The sequence below is a fragment of the Dendropsophus ebraccatus genome, chromosome 2, assembly GCF_027789765.1.
Source record: "Dendropsophus ebraccatus isolate aDenEbr1 chromosome 2, aDenEbr1.pat, whole genome shotgun sequence".
NCBI lineage: Eukaryota > Metazoa > Chordata > Amphibia > Anura > Hylidae > Dendropsophus > Dendropsophus ebraccatus.
This window is the reverse complement of record NC_091455.1, coordinates 99,202,343-99,227,834: the sequence shown is the minus strand read 5'-3', so window position 1 is coordinate 99,227,834 and position 25,492 is coordinate 99,202,343. Positions and strand designations below refer to the sequence as shown.

General features: G+C 40.0%; 1 protein-coding gene across 1 annotated transcript in view; it reads left to right on the top strand.

The window, feature by feature from the left end:
• The window catches only part of FARS2 (phenylalanyl-tRNA synthetase 2, mitochondrial), a 232,295-nt gene that overhangs the window by 79,825 nt on the left and 126,978 nt on the right, over positions 1-25,492 (top strand). Inside the window, exons 3-5 of the mRNA XM_069960195.1 lie at positions 5,688-6,280; positions 13,039-13,198; positions 16,415-16,546. Coding sequence (XP_069816296.1) covers positions 5,688-6,280; positions 13,039-13,198; positions 16,415-16,546 — 885 coding nt within the window. The remainder of the gene's footprint in view (positions 1-5,687; positions 6,281-13,038; positions 13,199-16,414; positions 16,547-25,492) is intronic.

The following is a 25,492-nucleotide window of genomic DNA, read 5'->3' as shown; positions in this document are numbered from 1 at the left end:
GCTGTCTGCCCGCTCCGTGCAGCGGGTGGATACAGCGGGAGGACTGCCTGGAAAACTGGGATACAGCCATAGCCATAGGCTGTATCCCAGTTTTCCAGGCGGTCCTCCCGCTGTATCCACCCCCTGCACGGAGCCACCCACATCACACAACCCTTTCTTACTATAGTCAGCCACAGGCCTCATTGCCGAGAGTTCGAGTTCGTACGAACCCGAACCGAACTCTGTTCGGACCATCCCTACTTTTGGCACTTTTAATCCCACTACAGTGGCCTATCTGGTAGTTATCTGGCTTCCTTCTCTGTACTCAACCCAAAACAGCTGTCTACAGATGGGTATGTCTCCTTTTCAGAGGAGAATCTGGCTTGGCTAATAATCCCTAGTCATGTTCTAAGGCTAAATGAGTTAAGCATTTACTTGTAGGGATGCTGTCTTCAGTAGATGGCATTATATCTTTCCTTCCTGGGAGTAAGCTACATATTTAAAGGGAAGTGAGGCCTGTGGCTGACTATAGTAAGAAAGGGTTGTGTGATGTGGGTCCATACTGCTAGCTAACAGTTTTAAGAGCTGACAGTTCAAGAGTTTTAAGTGCATGTATACCAGTATATGCAGAGCTAAAGAAACTTTAGTGCTGCTGTACATAGTCCATTGCCTTTTATATGAGCGGTAAGGTACACTCTTCTTTCTAGGCCAATAGAAGAAATCTGGCAATGGTTTACAGAGAGACTAGTGTGCTATTTCTTTGATATGCAGACCTGTATGATAACATTTACACAGAGCTTCATTTACATACTATTTTAAGCCGAGGTTTCACAGAAGGTGTCACACATCATGCTCAGCTGAGTTAATCAGACACTTTGCCTTGCAGCACCTATTACAGCCCAGAAGTGTCAGCTTTCCCTAAATAGACCTTTTATTAAAAACACACAGAAAAACCCAGAAAATCACCCAGTTTGAGCATGTTCTGTAGGCTGGTGCATAATCGGATTATATTACAGCCATAATTAACTGTAGGGAAATTGATAATGGTGTATGCATTAAAATCAGAACAGGAATAAATGTAGCAATTAAAAATGAGCAAATTCACAGTAGGAAGGAAGCGAAGCGCTTCATTTCTATCTGTATATTGCTCATCAGTCTACGGGGCTTTGAAGTGTGCTCTGCTCCATGCTGCTCCTCCCCAGGTGCTGGGAAAAGATGGATCCCAACCTGGGAAACTTCTCCCAGTTTCCCAGAACTGGATTTATCTTTTTTCCAGTACCCGGGGAGGAGCGGCACGTAGAGAAGCACACTTAAAAGCCCTGCAGCCTCACAAGAGGAATACAGATAGGAACGAGGCACCTCGCTTTTTTTTTCTTTCTGTAAATTCGCTCATCCCTAGTAGCAATGTCTCATTTGATTGGAACATCTTTTAGAATGCCATTTTGACAATAGCGCAGTCTGACTAAAATATTTTCTTGCTAATTAGTGTTTAAAGTTACAAAATCCATGCATACAAAGTTGAAATATGAGGAGAAGGTATATGACTACAAGGAGTTGTGAAATGCGTCAAATCTATTATCTTGATAAATGTATAGTGTTGGAAAATGATCCTTAAGCCCATTTTACATGGGCCTATTATCGCCAGGAGTCTTGAAAGAAACCCTCCTTCGGACGATAATCGCCCTGTGTAAAAGTGTCTGGGATCAGCCAAAGAGTGGTAAAAAATTATGTCTTTGTTATCCCCCTATTTGCTGGGGTCTACACCTCTGTACCTCATAAAGAGCTGACAGAGGTTTTCCAGCCCCATACTCACCTGCCCCAATCCTATGCAGCTGCCATTCCAATGGCTCCTGGTCCCTGCTGGATATCTCTTCTTCCTGGTTCTTGTGACATGTCCATGTACAATTTTGCCTGCTATAAAAGTTTCTGTTGCTCCATGGACTTCAGCAAGCTTTATTTAAATAAATGGGGCATTTGTGCAACAAATCTGCCACTTGAATTCACCTCAAACATGACTTTACACCTAACCAATAATTAACAAATGCAGTGTATACTTTAAACCCAGCACCTCTAACAGCATGGTAAAATATGTTACATAATATGAAAAGGCAACTTTGCAAACATTACATGCTATAATGTATTATATGTTTAAATAATGCATAGCTTGTGGCTGCAATTGCACCTACTAAACACCCTTCTCTTCTTGAAACGATGAAAATAGGCAACCACACTTCAACATGCTTCTGATACTCATTTTCCACACGTCTACAGTGTTTTTCTAAATAAGTTTGCTTTTTGGTTTCCTAGCTACAAGGACTTGCAATTTGTGAACAATAAAAACTTAACCATATGAGTAAGGTTAGCTAAAACTTTTAGTAAAGGGCCATAATTCATATGATACAAAACGTCAGCTCTGTTGACATTATTAAAGTGTAAAACATTTTGTAATCATCTCTTCCAATGTAACTAGTCTTCAAATGCTGTTCTTGGTATCATTGTGATTAATGGGTCTCCACTCGAGTGAAGAAAACAGCTTAAAATCCTTGAGCTACTTTCATAATGGTATAACATGGCTTATTTTTTCAAATATAGAGTTGTTGTTAACAGTGTTGTTTTAATTAAAGGGCACCTAGCAAATGAAAAAGATAAAAACAACCACTTGTTATACATTCAGAATGTGAAAATGTTTTATGTTCGAAGATACAGTATGCTTCATTCAAGTTACAGACCTGTAGCTTAGTCTAAGGGTACTATTACACCAACAGATCTGACGACAGATTATCTGCCAAAGATTTGAAGCCAAACCCAGGAGTGGATTTGAAAAGAGAAGAAATCCAGTCTTCCCTTTATGACCTGTTGTCTGTTTATAGTCTGTTCCTGGGTTTGGCTTCAAATCTTTGGCAGATAATCTGTCGTCAGATCTGTTGGTGTAATAGTACCCTTAGCATAGATAGTGCAGAGGTAGCTTTCACATCTTGGCCCTGGTGTCTGATTGCCATAGGAGCAGTACATCTTAAGGCTTGTTCACACTGCAGTTTTGCTCTCTGGGGCAAATGTATGTAAGAAAATTTTCAAAATGGGATGCCAATGTTTAAGTGCATGGACTGGCAAAATCCCCACTGACTTTAATTGCTGAACTGTAATCAACTAGTCACAGCAGACCATTCTTTTGAGCCCAAGTCAATACGCATATATGTATAGGAAATTACCCAAATGTAATCACTAGCTTACTACATTTAGGCTATAAAAGGGTTGTCCAAGAAAAAATCATAGTTAGCCTTGCTGCCGGAGCTACGACACATCAGTAACGTAAACTTACCTGTCCTGGTTTCCTGCTGCTACCAGTTCCCAAGCTACCAACTCTGCACCACTGCCAGCGTTTTCATAACATCCAATGATGTCCTGTTTCCATAGGAAATGGCTGGTCAGCGGCACTGCCAGCGTTTTCATAACATCCAATGATGTCCCTTTTTCATAGGAAATGGCTGGTCAGCGGCACTGCCAGCGTTTTCATAACATCCAATGACGTCCCGTTTCCATAGAAAATGACCAGTCAGCATAGCTCATTGGATGTTTTCTAAACACGGACAATAACACAGAGCAGGCGGCCCAGAAACCAGCAGCAGCAGGAGACCAGGATCAGTAAGTGTACATTACTGACCCCAGAAGCATGGCTAAGTAATATTTTTTCCGATCAGTAACTTCAAGCTCTTGTATTTAAAAGTAGTATCTAATGTGTGTGTGTTGATTTATGGAGCACTTACACATGCCCATCCATGACAATCATGATATTAGAAAAGTATGTATAGGGCAAAAGGATTACAAATGCCCACGGATGAGATGTTGCTTTATAATACCTATGCCATAAATCTTTCTCTTCCCGCATGGCAGAACTGCGTCCTTTTTTTGTTCCTTGACGAAATATAAGATAAATGCGAACAAATTAGAGGACCTCAATGTCTCTGGTGCAGACTATTATATATATGAAGCTAGTGGGCACCACTATTAATCATGGAGTGCTAAACCAATGCATATAAGTAGTACATCATCCTCTCAAAAGAAAAAAAGCATATGCACAAAAAATGGTAGCACATCACAAAAATCTTTATTATAACACTGACATAGATACAAAGTACCACATAAATAAGTGAATGTACAGGAGTAGTAAAATGAGGGAGACAACACCCCAAATACTGCTCTACATTAAAAACACTAAAATGTCACCATAAGTCCTGCTGGTGTTCCAGCCAGGGCTAATCTACCACTCTGACTCTGGACTGTATGTACAATAACAAAAGTCCAACATCTCTACCTAGACAGAGACCCAGTAAAACAGAATATAACTACAAATAATGGAGCATAGGGAAAAAAAGAAAATTGGAAAAGATCACCATATACAGTACAACAGAATGAGAGTCAGATGGGATAAGGAATCACCCCACGCGTTCCGCCGTCTATCGGCTTCCTCAGGGATGTCTGGTGCAGACCAGGCCACTATTCAATAAAGATGCCTCAACACCTTCCAATCTTAATGGTAATTTGTCAGCTGTAATTCACATTCAAAATTGTTGACACTGTTAGATACAGTAGCTGTTAGGTCAAAGAGACACACGGTGCATTTCATTAGTCCAGCCGTGCTTCCAGAATGTAGAAAAAATGCTTCCCCCTCCCATTTCCGACCCTGCTTGATTGACAACTGGAAGAGTCCCAAGCAGGTTCAGGTATGGGAGAAGGTGTGTGTGTGTGGGGGGGGTGTATAGATATTTACCATGTTCTGGAAGCACAGACAGGTGTATTAAAGGTATCTTGTGTCTCCCTGACCTAACAGTATCAGAAGATTATATGTGAATTGCTGACAGGTTCCCTTTAAATTATGTTTTCTCCATTCCATTCTTTCTAGGGACCTGGAGTCTTTTCTCAGATTGGCCGTGTTCATATGGTAAAAATAAACAGCTTCCACAGACTGCTTTACCTTTTTTAAACGATCCTAGTAACTTTCACCTTTTCTTTCTGGCAATCCCTACATACTTGTGTGGTATACTTTTATAAACTTAGGAGGGATATTTCACTACACTAGAGTCAGGGAGGTGTTAGACACCCAGACTTCTAAAAATACTACTTAGCAACTACTTGCCCTAAAACATCTACACCAGAAATCAAATTTAATAGATCCTAAAGCTCCACCCCAGACACAGATAAAATTGTTTTCCCAGTGGGATTCTCCTCTATATATACTATACTCTATATATCCTCTTTATATACTAGTGCCACCTTTCACTGTAATCCTGTCTGTTAAAAGGAAAATGATGCAAAAATATATGTACAATTTATGTATATCTTTATGTTTCAGCTTTGTTTTCAGCCAAGTGGCCACAATGTAAAATGCAAGGTTTCAGGATTATTTTACAATATAGTAAAATGGAAAAAACCCACTGACAATTCTTAAAAATGTTTGACATAAAAACTTGATTTTAACCAATATGTGATTTTCTATTGACACACTCCCTTTATGTTGTTGTTTGGCTACAGCTTCACTGAGGGGGTGTGTAGAAAATATAGAGACATTTAGAGACATTTTCACTTTCCTGATTTTTCTTTTATTTAAAATAAATTTTACTGCTGCATTACAAGATGTTTAATTTTTACTTTACATTGGAAGTACTTTTGGAAATAATTATTTATTAGTTTGTTTTCTGTTTTTCTCATAGGATCTTCACAATTCAGTGTTGTGGGACCTTTAACAACTACAGGTTTTCCAAGGATATGGATGAATAGGATAAAACATGAATGTTTTCGAAAAATAGCATCAAAAACTTCTAAAACAGATATCTCTAATCACGTAGAACTGCTTGGCAGACAATTCCCTCGAGATGATTATACAAATGTCACAAATAAAATCCTGTCCTTGGTTGGAAAGAACCTCCACAACCAGAAGTACCATCCATTGTGGCTTATAAAAGAGAGAATAAAGGAGCACTTTTATAGGGAATTTACTGGGCGCTTTGGTAACCCACTCTTTTCCATTTATGATAATCTCAGCCCAGCAGTTACCACAGAGCAGAATTTTGACAAATTACTTATTCCACTAGATCATCCAAGTAGACAAAAAGGTGACAATTACTATTTAAATAAGACTCATATGCTACGTGCTCATACCTCAGCCCACCAGTGGGATCTAATACACTCAGGACTGGATGCATTTCTTGTAGCAGGTGATGTCTACCGACGTGATGAGATTGACAAGAGTCATTACCCAGTGTTTCATCAAATGGAAGGTGTTTGCCTTTTCTCAAATCATGAGGTAAATTTACAACATATACTAAATAACACATTAGTACTAAATAACCATCAACAAATTATCACCATTGTCTGGGTTTTCCCAACTTGCAAAGTTATCCCCTAGCCACAATGAATGGCGCACACTGACCAGTACTCCATTCATTTTCTATCCGTCCACCAAACATTTCCAAGCTCAGTCCTACCACCAAAAATTAGCTTGTTATCACTTATCCTATGGATAGGGGATTAGATGGGAATATCCCTTTTACATTGAATAGTTTCATATAATGTAACTAATCACAGCACCATGTCGGGGCAATATAAACAATTCCAGGCATAGCTTTACATTTAGCATTTTATCATGCCTGGAAATAAGCAAGTGCCTATGGTCCAGAGCTGATCCCCTTAAGGGGCCAGCATTTACATCCCCTATCATTACTTGCTACCTCTTCTATTTTCTATTTTCATCCTCTGTGCTGGTATGGGATGGGGATACTGGGCACTTGAGGTGATGTTCCCTGTTCTATGGAAACCTATGTGATATGTGATAAGAGGGATGCTTAGGGCAGCCCAAACTAAAGAATGGAAGTGCCTTTTTTTGCAGCTTTATGCATCAGGTAAGATTACATGACATTTAGCACTGGGAGGGTTTTTCACACAGTAAACATCCATCAACTGTCCTGAACTGCACTCCATTTCATACATTCCCATAAAGTTTGCATGGATTAAATGGAAGAAACTTGACTTAGGGCCCTCGTACATGTGATTATTATGGGTCCAAATATGTCACAAAATTGTGTCACACAAAAGTGAATAATATATATAAAAGACTGAACATAGTAAAGTATATGCCAGATATATACAGAGGTGGCAAGGTCAGCTTCAGATCACAACATTTATGTTGTCCTGCAAATTCTGTATTATACTGCATTGGATTGTGGGAGAAGAGAAAATTATAGAAAAAGTTACAAATTTTTTAAATATAATGTATAGTACTGGTGGTCAATAACTTTAGTTACTGGTGGTTAGTCTTAATAAATAAATGGCTAAAAATGAGTGGCTAAATAGGGGCATATACTGGAATATATCTTAGCTGTCAATAATGACCTGGTAACTTCTTGGGTTTGTAATATGGATAAGAAAACCCTAAGAATGTCAAGGTCAATAATCTTCATTATGTGAGCAATGTCTTTCTACACAATGTGAGTAGACATTTCTGATATAGCTCAAATACCGTGAATACTTAATAACTTCTCTAGAACATTGTGTAAGGTTTTCACATTGTAATTAAATTTGCTTAGCACAGCAGGGAAAGGGGAATGAAGCAAAAACTAAATGTTCTGAGAGTTAATAACAATTGAACAGTCTCTTTTTTTCCTAATCTTATTGTGTCTTCTAAAACTGAGACAAGCACAAGGAGGTAATGATCGGCATGCTTGACTGCTAATGCGTACAAGCAGCACTAGTTTTCACACTCTCACTCTTTGGTCCATGCAAATAGATCCCTGAAGGTAAGATCAGTACAAGTGGAAGCTCTAGCTGGGTTATCAAGAATAGCCGAGCAGGGAACTGCTCTTGATAACTGCTCTTGGTCTTGATAAAACTTCTGTGCCACCTCTCTGTGCTTAAAGCCAGAAAGGTGTCTCACAGAATACACCAATATCTGCCCTTGGGAATGGTACAGTTTGCTATCTTTTTAAAATTTTCCAGCAGATAGGTTGGGTTCACACTACGTTTTTCCTATCAGTTTTTATTTGGTTACTTTTAACAAACAGAAAAACGTGGTCAACCCTATTATTGTGTATGTAAAAGAAAACAAAAAACATTCGTTTCGATACGTTCTTTTCGATTCGAAACTTGTTTTCGATTAAAAGTACATTAAAAGTTAAATATATGTGTCAATACAATGTATTACCGTATCTGTACGGTTCTGACACACTGGTAGCTGATAGAAATCCAGGAAGTGAAAAAAATGGCCCCTGTGCCAATTCACATTGTCTCCTTCTCCTGCTGCTGTTCCCCCTTAGGAGACAAATATTCCATGCCTCTGTCTCACATTGTGTATGTTTGCTGAAATCAGGCTGATGATGCTGACAGGGGGCAGGGCGTGATGTCCCAGGAGGCTTGGCTGGATCCCCCAATCCCCTGAGTGATTCACCATCCCTGACCGGCCAGAAGCAGCTGCTGCACTCATTTCTTTAATTGTTCAGAAGTGTGCAGTGAAATTCTTTACTTTTTTCCAATATCAGCATTACAGGTAGAGAATACAGCGTGCTGTGTGGTGTTACAGGTAGAGAATACAGCGTGCTGTGTGGTGTAACAGGTAGAGAATACAGCGTGCTGTGTGGTGTTACAGGTAGAGAATACAGTGTGGTGTTACAGGTAGAGAATACAGCGTGCTGTGTGGTGTTACAGATAGAGAATACAACATGCTGTGTGGTGTTACAGGTAGAGAATACTGGGTGCTGTGTGGTGTTACAGGTAGAGAATACAGCGTGCTGTGTGGTGTTACAGGTAGAGAATACAGCGTGCTGTGTGGTGTTACAGGTAGAGAATACAGCGTGCTGTGTAGTGTTACAGGTAGAGAATACAGCGTGCTGTGTGGTGTTACAGGTAGAGAATACAGCGTGCTGTGTGGTGTAACAGGTAGAGAATACAGCGTGCTGTGTGGTGTTACAGGTAGAGAATACAGCGTGCTGTGTGGTGTTACAGGTAGGGAATACAGTGCACTGTGTGGTGTTACAGGTAGACAATACAGCGTGCTGTGTAGGTGGGACCACAATGAAATCATAAATTACTGCAAATAATTCAGTAACACAATGAAACTGCAATGTGTGAACACAGCCTAGATGTTCTGCAACAGCTTTGGGTGGGGAATGGGCAGGGTGGAGGACTGTGATGAACAGCTGAGGGAAAGTATTGCATTCTGGAACCTGTAGTACTGTGTACAACTGATAAACCAGGAAGTGCAGAAACACAAAACAGAACAAAACCCCACAAAACAAATGGATTTTTGGTATAGATAGGTAAGTAATGCTTTATGCTTCTGCAGAAGTTTCATTTTTTAACCTCCACCTGGAGTTCCCCTTTAAATGTGTATGTTAAACAGACAGGAAAAACGCAGTGTGTTCTTGAAATGTTATGATGAAAAGCCCATGGCTTATGTTTATACACAATTGTAACATTTTTATTGGTAAGGGTTTAGCTTCTGGGATCTTTGACAATCCCCAGTGCTAAACTACTAGCTGCCTCTTCTAGTCTCTTATTCTAAAGTCTAGAGGTGAGCTTAGCAGTCAGACAACTAACCAATAAACAATTATATGATTTCTTATCCTAGACTTATGCCATCATTTAAGACCCTTTTACACAGTCCACTCATCAGCTGAATGAGTCAGGCAAGTTTTTAATTGCAATTATTGAAGCCAAAGCCAGAAACATAATAAAAATGGAGAACAGGTCATAAGGGAAAGACTGAAATTTCTCCTCATTTCAAATCCATTCCTGACTTTGTTTTCATTAATTGTAATTATAAACCTGAATGTGTGAACATACCATAAAGACACAGCAATCATCCAACTAACAAGCTTGTTTATGAGTTCATTGTGTTAATTGGGCAGGTCTATAAATGACTGTTGGCAGCACACACAGGATGTGCTGCCGGCAATAATGGAAGTGAATGGCTACATGAACGATCCAGCAATTGTTTTGTGTGTGGCTGTTTACTCCCTATTAATGACCTGTCTAAAAGCTTATTTTAATGAACACCAATCGACTTGTACATAATTGATCAATGTTCATATCAGAGGATCTCCTACTGAAGTGTTAAGGACATCAATGAATTTTATTTTTATGTAAGTTTTTCTATGTGCCATGTTGATGTCCCAATAATGGTAGTTCTTTCAGTATTAGTTGACTAGTTTACTGCTTCTTCATTTACAAATGAAAGTTAATCTCCCAAACATGGCTTACTCATTCTCTAGAAACATGACTACAAGGGAGACCTTATTTTCTTAAATTTGCCCCAACACACTTGCCCATACAAAGCAGTTTGTTCAGTTATTTAGTCATTACGTTTATGAGCTATTTTCACACAACATTAAAAAAAAGAGAAAAGGCATCTTCCTTTTATATTTTAAAAGACATTCATTATTGCCGCAATGTAAATGACTTTGATGCAATGACAGACGTCCAATGCACACAATGCATAAAATAACGGAAGTTGTCTACGAGGACGTCAAAATAATGATCATGTCAATTATTTTCAGACATCTATTGCAAACAGCGGACATTATTTTTTAGTTGTTCACACACAGGTTTTCTTTTTTCACCATCGTTTCACTGTTTTTACTACTAAATTCAATGGCTTTTCAATTAAGGACACACCCAAAGGCCAATTAATCCACCTTATGCTGCGTTTACACAGGCAGATTTATCTGACAGATTTTGGAAGCCAAAGCCAGGAATGGATTTGAAAAGAGGATAGGTCTCAGTCTTTCCTTTATGACCTGTTCCCTGTTTATAGTCTGTTCCTGGTTTGGGCTTCAAAGATCTGTCAGATAAATCTGTCTGTGTAAACGCCCCATTAACTAGAATAATGTACTAGTACCCAATATTGCACAGACGGGTTGGAAAACCGCAAAATGATGGACATAATTTTAAACTCAAAATAACGGACGTAATTTTAAACGGAAATAAAAAACCGTTGTATGAACGTAGCCATAGCCGTGAAGAACTCCTTTAGGTCATTACCTGCTGCTCTTTCCAGTGCATGTGTAATACAATAAAGCCTAAATACAGCATTTAAGTACCACTGGTGCCACCTGCTGGGCCACAATACCCTTCACTGACAATGTTACATAGCTGCAATGTATAATTTACCATATTTCTGTTGACAGCCCTGTACTACTGTCTTGGAAAATTATAAGAACATTGTAATTTGAATGTGATTATTTTCAAGATCCACCCCAAAGCTCACCATAGAACCCTACTGTGGCTTCTTACATTTTTATAATTCACAAAGGACATACATTATCGCTTATATATTTTTTTTCTTTTCTTCTAGAGAATACTGTGTTTCTACTCTTTCATTCCATCTTTTTCATTATTTCCTCTAAAAGGAATGTTGTGTTCTTTCCCACATGTGAATTACAGAAAAAAATCTTTACATAAATAATTTAAAAGTTCTATTTAAATAAAACCTTCTGTTCACATGCACACAATGTAACAAAATTTAAATCAAAATGGAATGTGTCATCGGAAAATGAGCTACTGTTTAAAGGAGACCTGTCACCCCCCGCTCCGGGGTGACAGGCTCCCGACCCCAGATAGATCCCCTTATAGTTACCTCATGTCGCTGAGTCCTGCTGCCGGAGCCGGTTCCGGGACGGAGATATCCCGGTGAGAAGCCAGCGCGCACGCTGTGGAGATGGGTCCGGTGTCCATAGAGAATGAATGGAGCCGTGCGCGCGCAGCAGAGATGAGTCCGGCTCCATTCATTCTCTATGGGCGCTGGACCCATCTCCACAGCACGCGCCTGCTTCTCACTGGGATATTTCTGTCCCGGGACCGGCTCCAGCAGCGGGACTCGGTGACATGAGGTAACTATAAGGGGATCTAGCTGGGGGTCGAGAGCCTGTCACCCCGGCACGGGGGGGTGACAGGTCCTCTTTAAAACATGGTTTTCTATATTAACCCATACCCCTTTGTGACAATCATACAGCTTTAAACTTCCTAACTGCCAGCACCCTATGCAGTTGTAATGTGTATGTATATATATATATATATATATATATATATATATATATATATATACGATGTAGGGATCTGATGGTGATTTTTCTATTTAATTTTAAATAAAATAATCTGACCTCTTAGCCTAATAATGAGCTAAAGCTTCCTGTTCTGTAAGGAAAATGTTTTAATAGTCTCCTCATTATGATCACATGCAAGAACGCAATGAAAGCTGATTTCAGTACATAGATAAGACAGGATCAGGTCATTCACAGTAAAAATGTATGACAACAAGAGCACACTGACGGATGAGTGCAATCTAGACAAAGTGTCTGTGAGTATTATCCATAACTATATATGCTGAGTTAGCAATTCTGCACCTGGCCTAGCAAAAATGCACCGTGGCCTATAAGTGAGCAGCATTGCAAACATGCATTGCCGCTCACTACTGTACATTCGCTGAATCAGGTGTAGCCCAGTGATAGCACTGTTTACAGGATTTGAATAAACGGTATTACTACCCTTTTACTAGTGGAGAACCCATTTCTGTATGCCAGACTGAGGCATATAATAAAAGGTATTTAAAGGGTAAAGCTGCTATAACACAGTTGTACTTGCTCAGGGACGTTTGCATGTGTCTAATTTGTATATTTGGCTGTGTACACATTTGTATCATAGTTTACAATGGACGCCTTCTTACAATGTGGTTTTTCAGTTTCTGCCAATGTATCTGTTAATGGATTGGTTCCGATTAATTCCGCTTAAAATACTACCTTCCTTATTATGGTCAGTATTTTGTATCAAAGTTTGTAAGCCAAAACAAAGAGTGGAACCTACACACACACACAGAAAATTATTAAGGTTAGCAGTGATATGTCTAACTTTATAGAATGATCGCCAATTGGATGTTAATAAAAGAGCAGCTATCGCTAAAGGTAAGTGGAAAAGGGGTCTGTATTGCAACAAACATACATTTTGTGGTTTTGTATTAATAAGTATGACTAAGATAATACTGCAGTGCTCTAATTCCTTTTTTATTTCTTCTTATAGCTGTTTGCAAAGGTGGAAAGTAATGACACATGCCAGTTGTTTGAGTCAGGTTTTCGCACACCCACTAAACAAGAGACCCATACACTTGAGGCTGTGAAACTTGTGGAGTTTCATCTAAAGCAAACACTGTGCAAACTGATTACTCATCTGTTTGGTGAAGGTATGCTAAATTCATTTCTGTGATACTAGTCTTTAAAGTGCATCTGTCAGCGATTCACGTTCCAAACTGCTGTATATTTCAGTCAGTACTGTGCAACCAAAACCAGGAGTGGATTGAAAACACAGAAAGGCTCTGTTCACACAATGTTGAAATTGAGTGGATAGTCGCCATTTAATGGCAAATATTTGCTGTTATTTTAAAACAGCTTCTTTGTTGTATTGAAATAATGTCAGTTATTTACTGTTATATGGCGGCCATCCACTCAATTTCAACAGTGTGTGAACATAGCCTTTCTGTGTTTTCAATCCACTCCTGGTTGAGGTTGCAAAATACTCACCAAATACTGACTGAAATATACTGTGTGTGAACCCAGCCTTAGATTGTAAGCTTTTGCAAGAAAGTCCCTCTTCCCTCGTGTTTAATTTCAAAATGAGGGTGAAAACTTACACTGCCCAAACCAAACGGGGGAACGTCAAGCGGGAGCGGGGTGATGGGGGGAGGGGGGGAGCGATGGAATCCACAGCAAGTTATACCTGTGATTTCCTGTGTACAAGGGCCCTACGAGGCTTTCCCATGCTCCTGAAGTACAGGCGCTGAGGGCAGTAATGACTACTCACTCCCCCTCCCATCCCTATCCTTGCTTGGTTGTCAGTCAATTGGAAGCTAAGCTCTAACTGTCAGTCGAGCAGGATCAGATGAATATTTGAAAAGTACCATTTGTCTCCTTGATCTAATAGCTATCTAACAATGGCAGCAGTTTGGAACATGAATAACAGCTGACAGATTCACATTAACGGGGTTTTCCACAACCTTTACATTGATGTCTTAAGCGACATATAAAAAATCATTATGGCCAGAAACAGATGACTCTGCTACACATTAAAAAGAGCCATCTGCTTCCAGCGCAGTTCATTGTTTATATGCCAGAACTGTATATATGTCAGAAAATTAACTAAAGACCATTTCATTTTAAAATTGTTTATAAAAAAAAAAAATCAATCACGAGGTATTCCCTAGAGCAAATATTACCATGTACTGACTGTAAAAGAAAGACCATTTTTGATGAGTTTTTTAGGCCCATTTAATATGAACACCTCCAAGTAAATAAGTAGCTGTGTAGATGCCAAAGGGTTTTCTGGTGGGAGGTTGTGCAAAATGCAATCTGCCTGAGGCTGGAGAAACACACAGGTATGATGATGCTACAGTAGATGATGCCAATGCTTTAAAGTGTCACTGTCGTTATAACTTTCAACATTTAAATCAACAGTAGATGTGATATAAAGCAAGTTTGCAATCTACATTCATTATTTATTTTTAGTTATCATGGAAAACACGGCACTTTCTATTTTCTAAAAAAACAGGAAACAGTCAGAAAACAGGAAGTCCTGTGTATCCCAGGCCACCTGAGGGCTCACAAAGAGAAGGCAGTCATGTGATTGATGGACACGACAGTGACACTTTAAACTCCACTCACCGACTTGCTTGTAGAAAAAAAGACTTCAATTTCATTTGATAAAAGTGGGTCATGGATGCTGGCAAGAGTTGGGCAGTGTTTGGGCCTAACTCTTGCCAGCGCCCACGACCCACTTTTATTAAATGGAATAAAAGTCGTATTTTCTACAAGCAAGTTGGTGAGTGCCGCTTTCCTTTCAAGTTTAACTATCGGACACTTATTGATTTATTAGGAAGCGACATTGTATGCTGCTTGGGTTAGAAGCAACGGAATACTCCACAAATGTCTCCTGAGTTGTAGGAGTGCAGGTCCAGAGAGTGCTGAGACTATTCAGTTTTTGTGGCATACCATATGTAACTTTTGCCTCTTCTCCTAACTACAACAGCCCAAACTAGACTATGCTGAGCACTAGTGACCTTCTAGCCACCTGCTACTCCTTCGTTTAGGCCATTCTGAAAATACCGTCATTTAAATTATGATCCAAAAAAAAAAACCCTAAAGTATAAAGAGAACATGTCACTGTCAGTATAACTTTCAAAATCTAAATCAACGGTAGATGTAAAATAAAGCAAGTTTGCATTATACATTCATTATTTTTTGCCATGCCATAAAACAAAGTTATACTTAACAGAAATCCAGGTCCAGTCTCCTGAAGGCAGATTTTCTGACTTGTGCTGGTTGAAAAAACAGACTAAACACAGGAATTCCGACCAATACAGAGAGTCACGGCTCAATGTGTCCATCAGTCACATGACGGCCTTCTCTCTTCTGTGAGCGCTCAGATGGCCTTGGATACACTGTACTTCCGGTTTTCTGACTGTTTCCTTTTTTTTGAGAAAAAAAAGTCAGAAAACAGCACAGTGTTTTCCATGATGACTACACCTTCAGGGAATGTATCTAGGGGGATTGTGATTGTGTGATACCCCCCCCCCCCCCCCCCTTAAATATTTTTTAGAATTTGTTGAAATTTGACCATAAAAATTCTAATATAATATGCATCAATTTTGTACACAGTATAGTCCCTCATGGTGTCTGTGTAGTGGAAAATTCCAGTTTTAATATTTCCATCTATTAAACTTCTTCAGCATTACTTTTTCAGTTTAACGTAAGAAACATGTTAATGTTCATTTCTTTGCTTTCTTTTCTTATTGTGAGGAGATGTTTAGAAATTTCATGGAGTTTTGTTCACCTTTATAAATACATTAGATGATGATATAGTGTTCTTGTAATATGATTACTTTATTTTAAATAAGTTATTTTTATTTTAAAATAGTATCTATCTTATCTTATATACACAAATATGTAGTGTGTCTTTTGTGCATTTTTAGATGCAGTGCTGTGGAGGCAGTTATTAAGAATGATTTAGTTATAGTCGTAAATGAGTAGTGAGAATAACAAATGCTTGCAGCAAAGCCTCAGAATCTGAAGATAGCATTCTCTGTCATAAGAAGCACTGTAGACAAGCATATGCTCAGTAGTTTCCAGTCATTCTCATTTACAGTGAATGACAAAGCTCCCTGCTATCCTCATGATCTTTTCTCATTTTCCTCCCTGCCCAGTAATGGTAGAAATGTAACATATGATTTATTATCTCTCATGCTGTGTATGAATTGTGTACAATACTCTATAGTGTAGAGGAGGCACAATCACTAGTTCATGTATCAAGAATTTAGCTATAGAATAAACAAACAGTTTTTTTTTCCCCTTTAAATTAAAAGAAAATGTTGAAGAACATCCTTTTTTTTCTTTTTTTTTCTCTACAGATTTGGAGATTAGATGGGTAGACTGTTACTTCCCCTTTACTCATCCATCTTTTGAAATGGAGATCATGTTTGAAGGAGAATGGATGGAAGTATTAGGCTGTGGTGTCATGGAGCAGAAGCTAGTCAATTCAGGTAAGGACAGACAGTCCTGTTTACTCTTAACTCGCCTGATTCTGAATAGGTAAGGTTAAAGTGAATGTATTCCTAACTAAAACCAGATACAGCAACCATATGGACTATGTGAACCTGTAGTCTGGAGCTGGTCCATTGATTTCTAAGGGAAATTTTTGTAGGCATGTGCTGTAAGTTGCGCAAAGTTTACTGTGTGGGGAGTAGGAGGAGTAGGGTAGCTGTGACCATCACTTGTTAGTGGTAGATTCTGTGTTATCTATATATTGGTATCACCTTTCATTGTAATCATGCCTGTGATGATGCTATGTGAAATATGAGGAGAATCTCTCCCAATTTCTTCATAGACATGAACTAAAATGTTTGTCAAGGCACAGTAAAATTCTTATATTCCAACAATAAAAAGACTTACTGGTTGCTAGATTACTTAGCATGCTAGTTGATTGAATATCCATTGTAAAGAAATACAAAATGTACTACAAGGTGGTGTGCTTTAAATACAGCCCAATATAAAACACTGCTGGTATTATGCAACTCTGGTCACCACTTTCAGCTGCTATAGACGTCACTTATACAAACCCAAAACAGCGGGGACTGAAGCTGCATAGAAACGGTAGTGATGCAGAAGCTAGGAAAGTGTTTTTTTTTCTGTATTTACTCTATCCTCAAGAATATATCTATAAAGTGCCCTGCCCAGGTAACCTCTTTAAATGTAGAGGTGAGTGATGAAGTCCGGTTTGGCAGGTTGGCCGAATTCTGAAGCAACATTCAGGTTCATCTAAACCAAACCTTAAACGAACCACACTAATGCTACGTTTACACGGGACGATAATTGGCCTGATCGCACGATTAACGATGTCGGAGTAACGCCGCTACGATCGCCAACCCCCCTGCTCCGATCGCCACCCACGCCGCCGCTCCAATAGCCACCCCCGCCGCCGCTCCAGTAGCCCCCACCGCGAGCATACCTTACCTGCTCGGCGTAGCGGGTGTTAGAAATTCCCGGCTCCCCTCTTCAGTGCATTGATTGGCTGAAGAGGGGAGCCGGGAATTTCAAACAGCTCCTCTTCAGCCAATCAGTGCTCCTCTTCAGCACTGATTGGCTGAAGAGCAGCTGTTTGAAATTCCCGACTCCCATCTTCAGCCAATCAATGCACGGCAGCACTGACTGGCTGAAGAGGGGAGCCGGGAATTTCAAACAGCTCCTCTTCAGCCAATCAGTGCTGCCGTGCATTGATTGGCTGAAGAGGGGAGGCGGGAATTTCAAACAGCTCCTCTTCAGCCAATCAGTGCTGAAGAGGAGCTGTTTGAAATTTCCGGCTCCCCTCTTCAGCCAATCAATGCACTGAAGAGGGGAGCCGGGAATTTCGAACACCCACTACGCCGAGCAGGTAAGGTATGCTCGCGGCGGGGGTAGCAATCGGAGCGGGGGTGACGATCGAAGCCGCGGCAGGGGTGGCGATCGGGGTGGCGGGGGTTGCGATCGAGCCGGCGCAGGGGGCTGCGGATGAGCGGGGTGGCGGGCTTTGGGCGGCCGGACTTTCGCGACGACTGTTTACACTGAACGATCTGCGAATTTTTTGCGAACAACGATTTGAGAACATGTTGAAAGATCAAAATGAACGATTTCTCGTTCGTCGTTTGATCGTTTGCTGCGTTTACACGATCGTTATTGCGCAAGATTGCGCAATAATCGTTACGTGTAAACGCACCATAACACACTAGCCTGCTTAGCCAATCACTGATTGAGATGTTACAGCCCTCTCAGCCAGTAACTGGCTGTGGTGCTGGTCTGTTTTAGTCACTCATTGGTTGGCTGAGCAAGCTGTCTCTGTCATCTCGGGAGTAACAGCCCGCTCAGTCAATCACTGACTGAGATGGGACAGTGCCACAACTGGTGAATGGCTGAGTGGGCTGTCACTCTCAAGATGCGTTTGTCTTGGAAGCAGAGGCATCTGCGATTGGTAGGAGACATCAGAGGACATCAGGAAAGTGTAGGCTCCTTTTTGTTTTATATGTGTATTAAAATGTGAGGATGCAAAAATATCAGTTCAATGATGAACCAAATCTTTTGCAAAGTTCATAAGAAATTTTGGTTTGTCAATAATTTTTGCCTTAAAAACCCTTTTAAAATTTGTAAATCACAGTCTAGAATTATACTCTGACTTCTTGTGAGATGTATGTTTTAATTTTTTTTTTGTTGGGACTGGTGCCAAAATCTCAGAATTATTGGACGTAGGGGCTTCTATAAATTTGCAGACATCTATCAACACCAAAATTTCTCTTTGCTTTAACATTTGTCACATTGGGTACAGTAGAAAAATGAAACTTTTTTTTTTTTTTACATTAGAGGGATTCTGAATATTTTATTTCCGCAAAATTAATTTACTGACTTCCTGACAGAAGTAAAGAAATCTGTATCATTCTTCTGTGCCCCAGGCAGTATGTGGAGCGGGCATGGTCTCCTTATGTATTATTCTGATGTTGACAAGACAATGATTTAACATCACATTATAGTTACTATAATTATTATAGTTAAGTCCTAAAAGATAACCCCTGCTGTAGATCCTGAAACAAATAAAAAGATCTAGAAAACCATTCTCCTAAACTCAGCACTATATTTCTTCTTTCCATATTTTTGCACAGAAAGCAGCATGCTGACTAACTATATTCTAAATAAAAAAAAAGTTTTGCTCTATTTTGAGTGGTATTAAAATTTGATCTCCTAAGATGAATATATATGTATACAGATATACTCTGGCTTTCAGGAGGCTTTAAAATTGAACATCCTGTCTCTGAAGCTCTAACATGTTTTGTGATTTATCTCATCATTGTCATAATTTGCATTAAGTTTGTGGATTAGTAATGGTGCAGGTGTTTTGTGGGCATAGATGTATTCTATAATATATGCAAATATTTAAATTAAATATAAGTTGTGGGTTTTACATTGACTTTTAAAATTGCATTGAATACATATGCATTCATGACTGTTTCTCTTCAAACTGAGGAACAGATGGTGCTTGGAAGTTATGTGTGTCTTTGATGGTATACTTGTAAATACATTGTGCTTTTGATTGTTTTATTGTGGCCAGTTTGCACAGTTCTACACTTCACACTTTAACAGGCCAAAATATTAAACAGGTATTTGAACCTAAAAATGTTTTATATAGTGCTGTCCTTATTTAAGACATAATAAACATCTTGGAGGACATTTATCAAGATTTTTAAGCCAGTCTAAAATAAAGGCTTGCCCTCATTCACCCGCGTGCCTCTTAGATCTATATTCAGTGGGACCGGGTGCCTGGGTGCCTACTCCAGAGCAGATTTAGATTTCTGCCTTGATTTACACCTGTAAAAACAGGTGCAGGAGTGGACTGCACAAAAATATGCACCTTTTCTGTCGTGTACACCAGGGGCACAATTGATAAATGTGCCCTCTTATTTTTACGTCACCAAGCTCCCTCCGTGTCCTTCTGCAGCATCTCCCGGTTCCTTGCTGACTGCTGCCACTAAACTTGTCTTAGCAGTGACAGCCCCGCAACCAATGACTGGCCACAGCACTTTGCCTTTCCTGTCAGTGACGGTTGTGTGGGTTGACACTGCAGAGATGAGTTTAGCAGCAGTCAGTGGGGGACCAGGAGATGCCTCAGCAGGATGCCAAGGGAGCGTAGTGAGGTAAAAATAAGATGTTCTCTTTTATATAAGGGCAGCACTATGTGAAATGTTTTTACTTGCTGGAGTATCCCTTTAAATAACTGTCTGCTGGAAAGTTGTCCACACATCAACTATCACCCCTGGCACCCCAGTTAAAATTTAAGTATTGGCCAAAAGTGCATGTAATTCCTATAGAGAAAGGATGATTCAGAGTTCAGCAGAGACCTCCTATCCTGCATGTCCCTAGTGAAATACTTTGCTGCATGTCCCTAGAGTTTTCTGTGTGCCATGTCCTGGGGGGATGCAAAATGGCACAGTCTGGTCCACAGGGGGTTAAATGAGCCCCCAGTGAACCGGACTGTGCTTCTTTCCAGGAGGGGTGGGGGATTTGAGCCATTTTCTACCAGCTAAAACTAGGCCCTGACTTAGTAATGTATGCCGTCTATCAGACAGCTTGCACTACTAAGTCTGAAAATAAAAATAAAACACCACACAATAGAGAAAAGTATTTTATTAAAAAAAGGACATCCCCACACCCGTCATTTACCATGTTATTTAAATAAAAACAACGCTGGTCATCAATGTAGTCCAACAAATCTGATGTAATCCACAGAATACCGATATCTACAAAACAAAAGGGAAAAACACACACGAAACAAAGGCCAGGAGCAGAGCACCCCTTATTGTGAAAGGTATTCTGCACCTTACTGTAGGCAGCAACTTAGCAGATGCTGCTTACAGTCTGCCACACAACGGGTTAAGTATGGATTCATGACATTCACACCTAAACCTTTGTGTGTCAGACTGAACAATGTGGACCCCAGGGGGTTAAGTGAGGATGCATGCCATCCTCACTTAACCCCATGGGGGCCACACTGATTTCACAGTGTACCCATTCCAGCAAGGAAGGGGGTTATTTGCCCCCCTTCCTTGCTGGGATGGGTGCAGTGCTAGGGGGAGAAGGGGGACCCTATTGATACTCACTCGATGTCTTCAATCTTCAGCCTCTTTGAAGATGGAGCTGCTGAATCAGCGGCTGCAGCTGGAACACTGCTGCAGGCGCTGATCGGCTGAGCTGACAATGCTCCAGCGTCAGCTCAGCCAACTAGCAGCCTAAGCAGTGTCCCTGCTCAGCCGCTGATCAGAAGAACACCAGAGGGTAGGTTAACCCTCCCTTACACCACTGCAACCCCACCTCCAGAACGGAGCACAGTCTGGTCCACCCCCTGGATCACAAATGAACACCCTGTGGACCAGACTGTCACCCCCTGGATCACAGTCTTGCCCATAGGGTGTTAAGTTAACCCCCTGGGGACCAGACATTGGTGTTTTTCTGCCTGAAAGGCGGCACAAAAAAAAAAAAAAACACCAAATGCATAGGTTATGGTGTTTTTTAGTGGAGCTGAAGACTTCCATTGAAGTCTATGGGAGAAAAATGCCACAGTTTGCTGAAAAAAATGCCAAGCCCTCAGCCTGCTGCGTTCTGCAAAAATTCCACAAAGCCACAAAAAAGCCAAAAAAAAAAAAAGTCTGCAACATTTGGCCACAGGCGTTTTTGCATAAAAAAGAAGAAGTGTGAAGGCAGCCCAAAAGTCTATGTAACTGCCTCTACTGGGGGGGGGGGGAGTAGTATTACACATTGTCTGTGAGACAGGTGAGTTTGGTGAGATTCCAATAGTAAAATTGTTGCCTTCTTACCGTACAACACGTGACATAGGTAAGACTCCCTGATGTCACTTACAGTGCAAGAATGTCTAAAACACATCATAAGTTTGGTACAAGACATGTTAAGCCTTTTTTATGCATTTTCTATAGTAAATCTGCCCTATTGTCAATTCATGTTGCAAATTGTTAATGAGTCATACCACAACATTGTCCATACAAGCCATAGGCATAGGCATAATTCTTGCCACCATCTAAGTTTTGGGCTAAAAAAAACCAAATGCATGCTGTGCTCACCTTCTGTCGAAGAGGTTTTCCTATATCCAACAGGTTATACCAAAAATGTCTGATTGATTCAGGTTCCACCTCTCATGGTCGAACGCTGTTCATGCAACTGCCATCAGTTGAGGTTACTCATGGCTTGCCTTGTCTCATATGGCCCTAAGTAACCTACAGCTGTAGTGTATGTTTTAAATCTTCACAGCAACAGGTAGGACTAGAGAAATACTCCTCCCTCCACTTGACTTGTGTCTACAGACAAGCATGTGTAGATCTATATTCATTTATCAATGGCACTGAAAAAGGCAGAATATTTATAGCTTAATGCAGTTTAGTGATATGCAGATTATGCTGGCATGGTCAAATGACAAACTATGGCAGGTTAATGAGGATACAGGTACACTTCTCAGCTATAAACAAGGTAGGTGAATTAATTAAATCCGTCAAAGTTGTGTGAATATTTACTTAAAGGTATTCTTTCTCATGCATAACAGCTACCAGTGATACATAATTAATAGCCTTTGATGTGATGTCTCATTTTCATGAGCTGTTCCGACACAATTAGGTTATGAGAAGGCATGTTTATGTAAGAAGTGCTTACATTAAGTCCTGCTTAAAGAATTCAACATTATAATTGAAATAAGTGAATATTCTTAAACACAAAGCATACAGTACAGCATTAGTAAGGCTGAATGCTATAATTGCTCTTATATAGTTCCACTAATGCATTGCATTGCTTATTTCAGCAGTGATGGACATCTGATAGCTGTAGTAGGAAATACACTGTAAATAAAATAATGTTATTGTGTGAATGCATACATTCTTACAAAATCTAGTATTTGCATATATGCTGTGTGACAGGACCAGGGATCAGGTGGTGGAAGGAGTGTATGTTTCACCAAGGTTCCTGCCTTTTACATTTTAAAAGCAGCCAGTTCAGGTAGCAAGAAAAGAAATTGTTCCCCTGCTATAGGGTACAAACTTGAAAAATAGAGCCTGGAGACACGTGGAGGCCGGGAACGGGCCCCAGGTGAGTTAACTGTTTGTGTTTTTTTTATAGTGGTTGGCCCATACAGTGGGGATGCACCCATTTTGAGCTCCCACACCGTATGGGGCGACCATACTCTGCATATAAGACGACCCCTATCTTCTAAGAAGATATTTCGGAGTTTAAAAAAATCATCTTATCTGGAAAGTACAATACTTTTATATAAAATAAAATAAAATAAATGTGTTTAAAATTGCTCTATTTCCATCCTTATAATGCTTTTATTTTTTCGTCTATGGGGCTGTGTGAGGTGTGATTTTTTTGCGCCATGGTCTCTGCTTTCCATTGGTACCTTAATTGTGTATATGCAACTTTTTGATCACTTTTTATTAAATTTTTTCTGGATTTGATGCGACCAAAAATGCGCAATTTTGTACTTTGGAATTTTTTTTACGCTTACGCCATTTACCATGCAAGATCAGGAATGTGATACTTTAATAGTTCGGGTGATTACGCACGCGGCGATACCAAACATGTTTGTTTATTTATTTTGTTTATATTTATAAAATGGGAAAAGGTGAGTGGTTTGGACTTTTATTAGGGGAGGAAATTTTTTGGGGAAGAAATTCTCTCATAGAGATCAATACTGTGTATATACACAGCAATGATCAATGAGATCAGTGATACATTGCTCTGGCCTTCTGCAGACCAGACCAATGTATTTCTGAGCTGGGATCAGTGTCAGTGCAATGCTGAGGCCCGACACGGAAGAAGAATGGATCACATCGCGGAGGGGAGATCCGTCCCACTACCAGGGACATGGCTGCACATAACAGCCCTGGCTGCAGATAACAGCCGGGAGCGGCGCATGTCATATGATTTCATTTATCATATAAGATTTAAAGAGTAACTCATTTAATTTTTGGGGCAGAAATGAACAGTAGAAGTGATTATAAGAAACTCTGTTAAAGGTTTTATTACGCAAAAGAATTTCCTTCTGTACTCTAAAAGTTGTTTAGCAGTCAATGCGGAGGGGGATGAGTGAGAAGGAAGAGGACACAGCGAGCCCGTGCAGTTTGAGACTGTGGGGGAGAATTATCAAAGGGTGTAAAATTTACCCTGGTGTAAACTGCCCACAGCAACCAATCACAGCTCAGCTTTCAGCTCTTCTAAAATGAAAGAGGAGCTGTGATTGGTTGCTGTGGGCAATTTATACCAGTACATATTTTACACCCTTTGAAAAATCTGGGCCGTGTCTGGTCACATAAAACGATGAATTCACAGGTCAGAAAGCTCAATGCTGCTCTGGGAACTTGGTGAGATAAGATTGAAGGATGTTGTTTTGTTCTCTGCTATACACAAGCTGTTTGTCTCCTCTCCTTGACCCCTCCCCTCTCCATAGACCATAAAGAACACAGATAAAGGGGAGGGAGGCTGCAAAACAGCTTTTTGAGTACAGAAGAAAACACTTTTGTTTAATAAAACCTATTACAGAGTTTCTTAAAACTGCTTTAACTAGAAAAAAAAGAAAATAAATTAAATTAGTTCTTTGAGATAGCTGTATTTAACTATTTGCCTCTAGCACTGCCTCTAACATAATGTTTTATTTTAATACATAAACAAATAACACATTATACATTATGCACTGTATATATTATTTACATACTTTGTTGTAGTATTCAGCCTCAGTGTATGTATCATCTGGCTATTTTACCAAGAAGATCAAATGCATTGGGACTAGAGATGAGCGAACCGTGTTCGGGTCCATCCGAACCCGAACGTTCGGCATTTGATTAGCTGGGGCTGCTGAACTTGGATAAAGCTCTAAGGTTGTCTGGAAATCATGGATACAGCCAATGACTATATCTATGTTTTCCACATAGCTTTAGGGCTTAATCCAACTTGAGCAGCCACCGCTAATCACATGCCGAAAGTTCGGGTTCGGATCGACTCGAGCATGCTCCAGGTTTGCTCATCTCTAATTGGGACATCTTTTAAATAGAGATAAGCGAACCTCGAGTCGATCCTAACCCGAACTTTTGGCATTTAATTAGCGGTGGCTGCTGAAGTTGGATAAAGCCCTAAGGCTATGTGGAAAACATGGATATATCCAAAAAAGGTGTCCAAGTTTATTTCAATACATCAATGTTTCATATACATGAAATAAACTTGGACACCTTTTTTGGATGTGCCGTCTTCTGCTCTTTTTTTGATTTGTGACCTTCCGGGGCCCGGTTGGTGAGACGTGCACCCATCTGCTATTTTTCTAACTGTGCTGCTGTACTTTCCTTTTTTTCTATTGAAAACATGGATATAGTCATTGGCTGTATCCATGTTAGCCACCGCTAATCAAATGCCGAACGTTC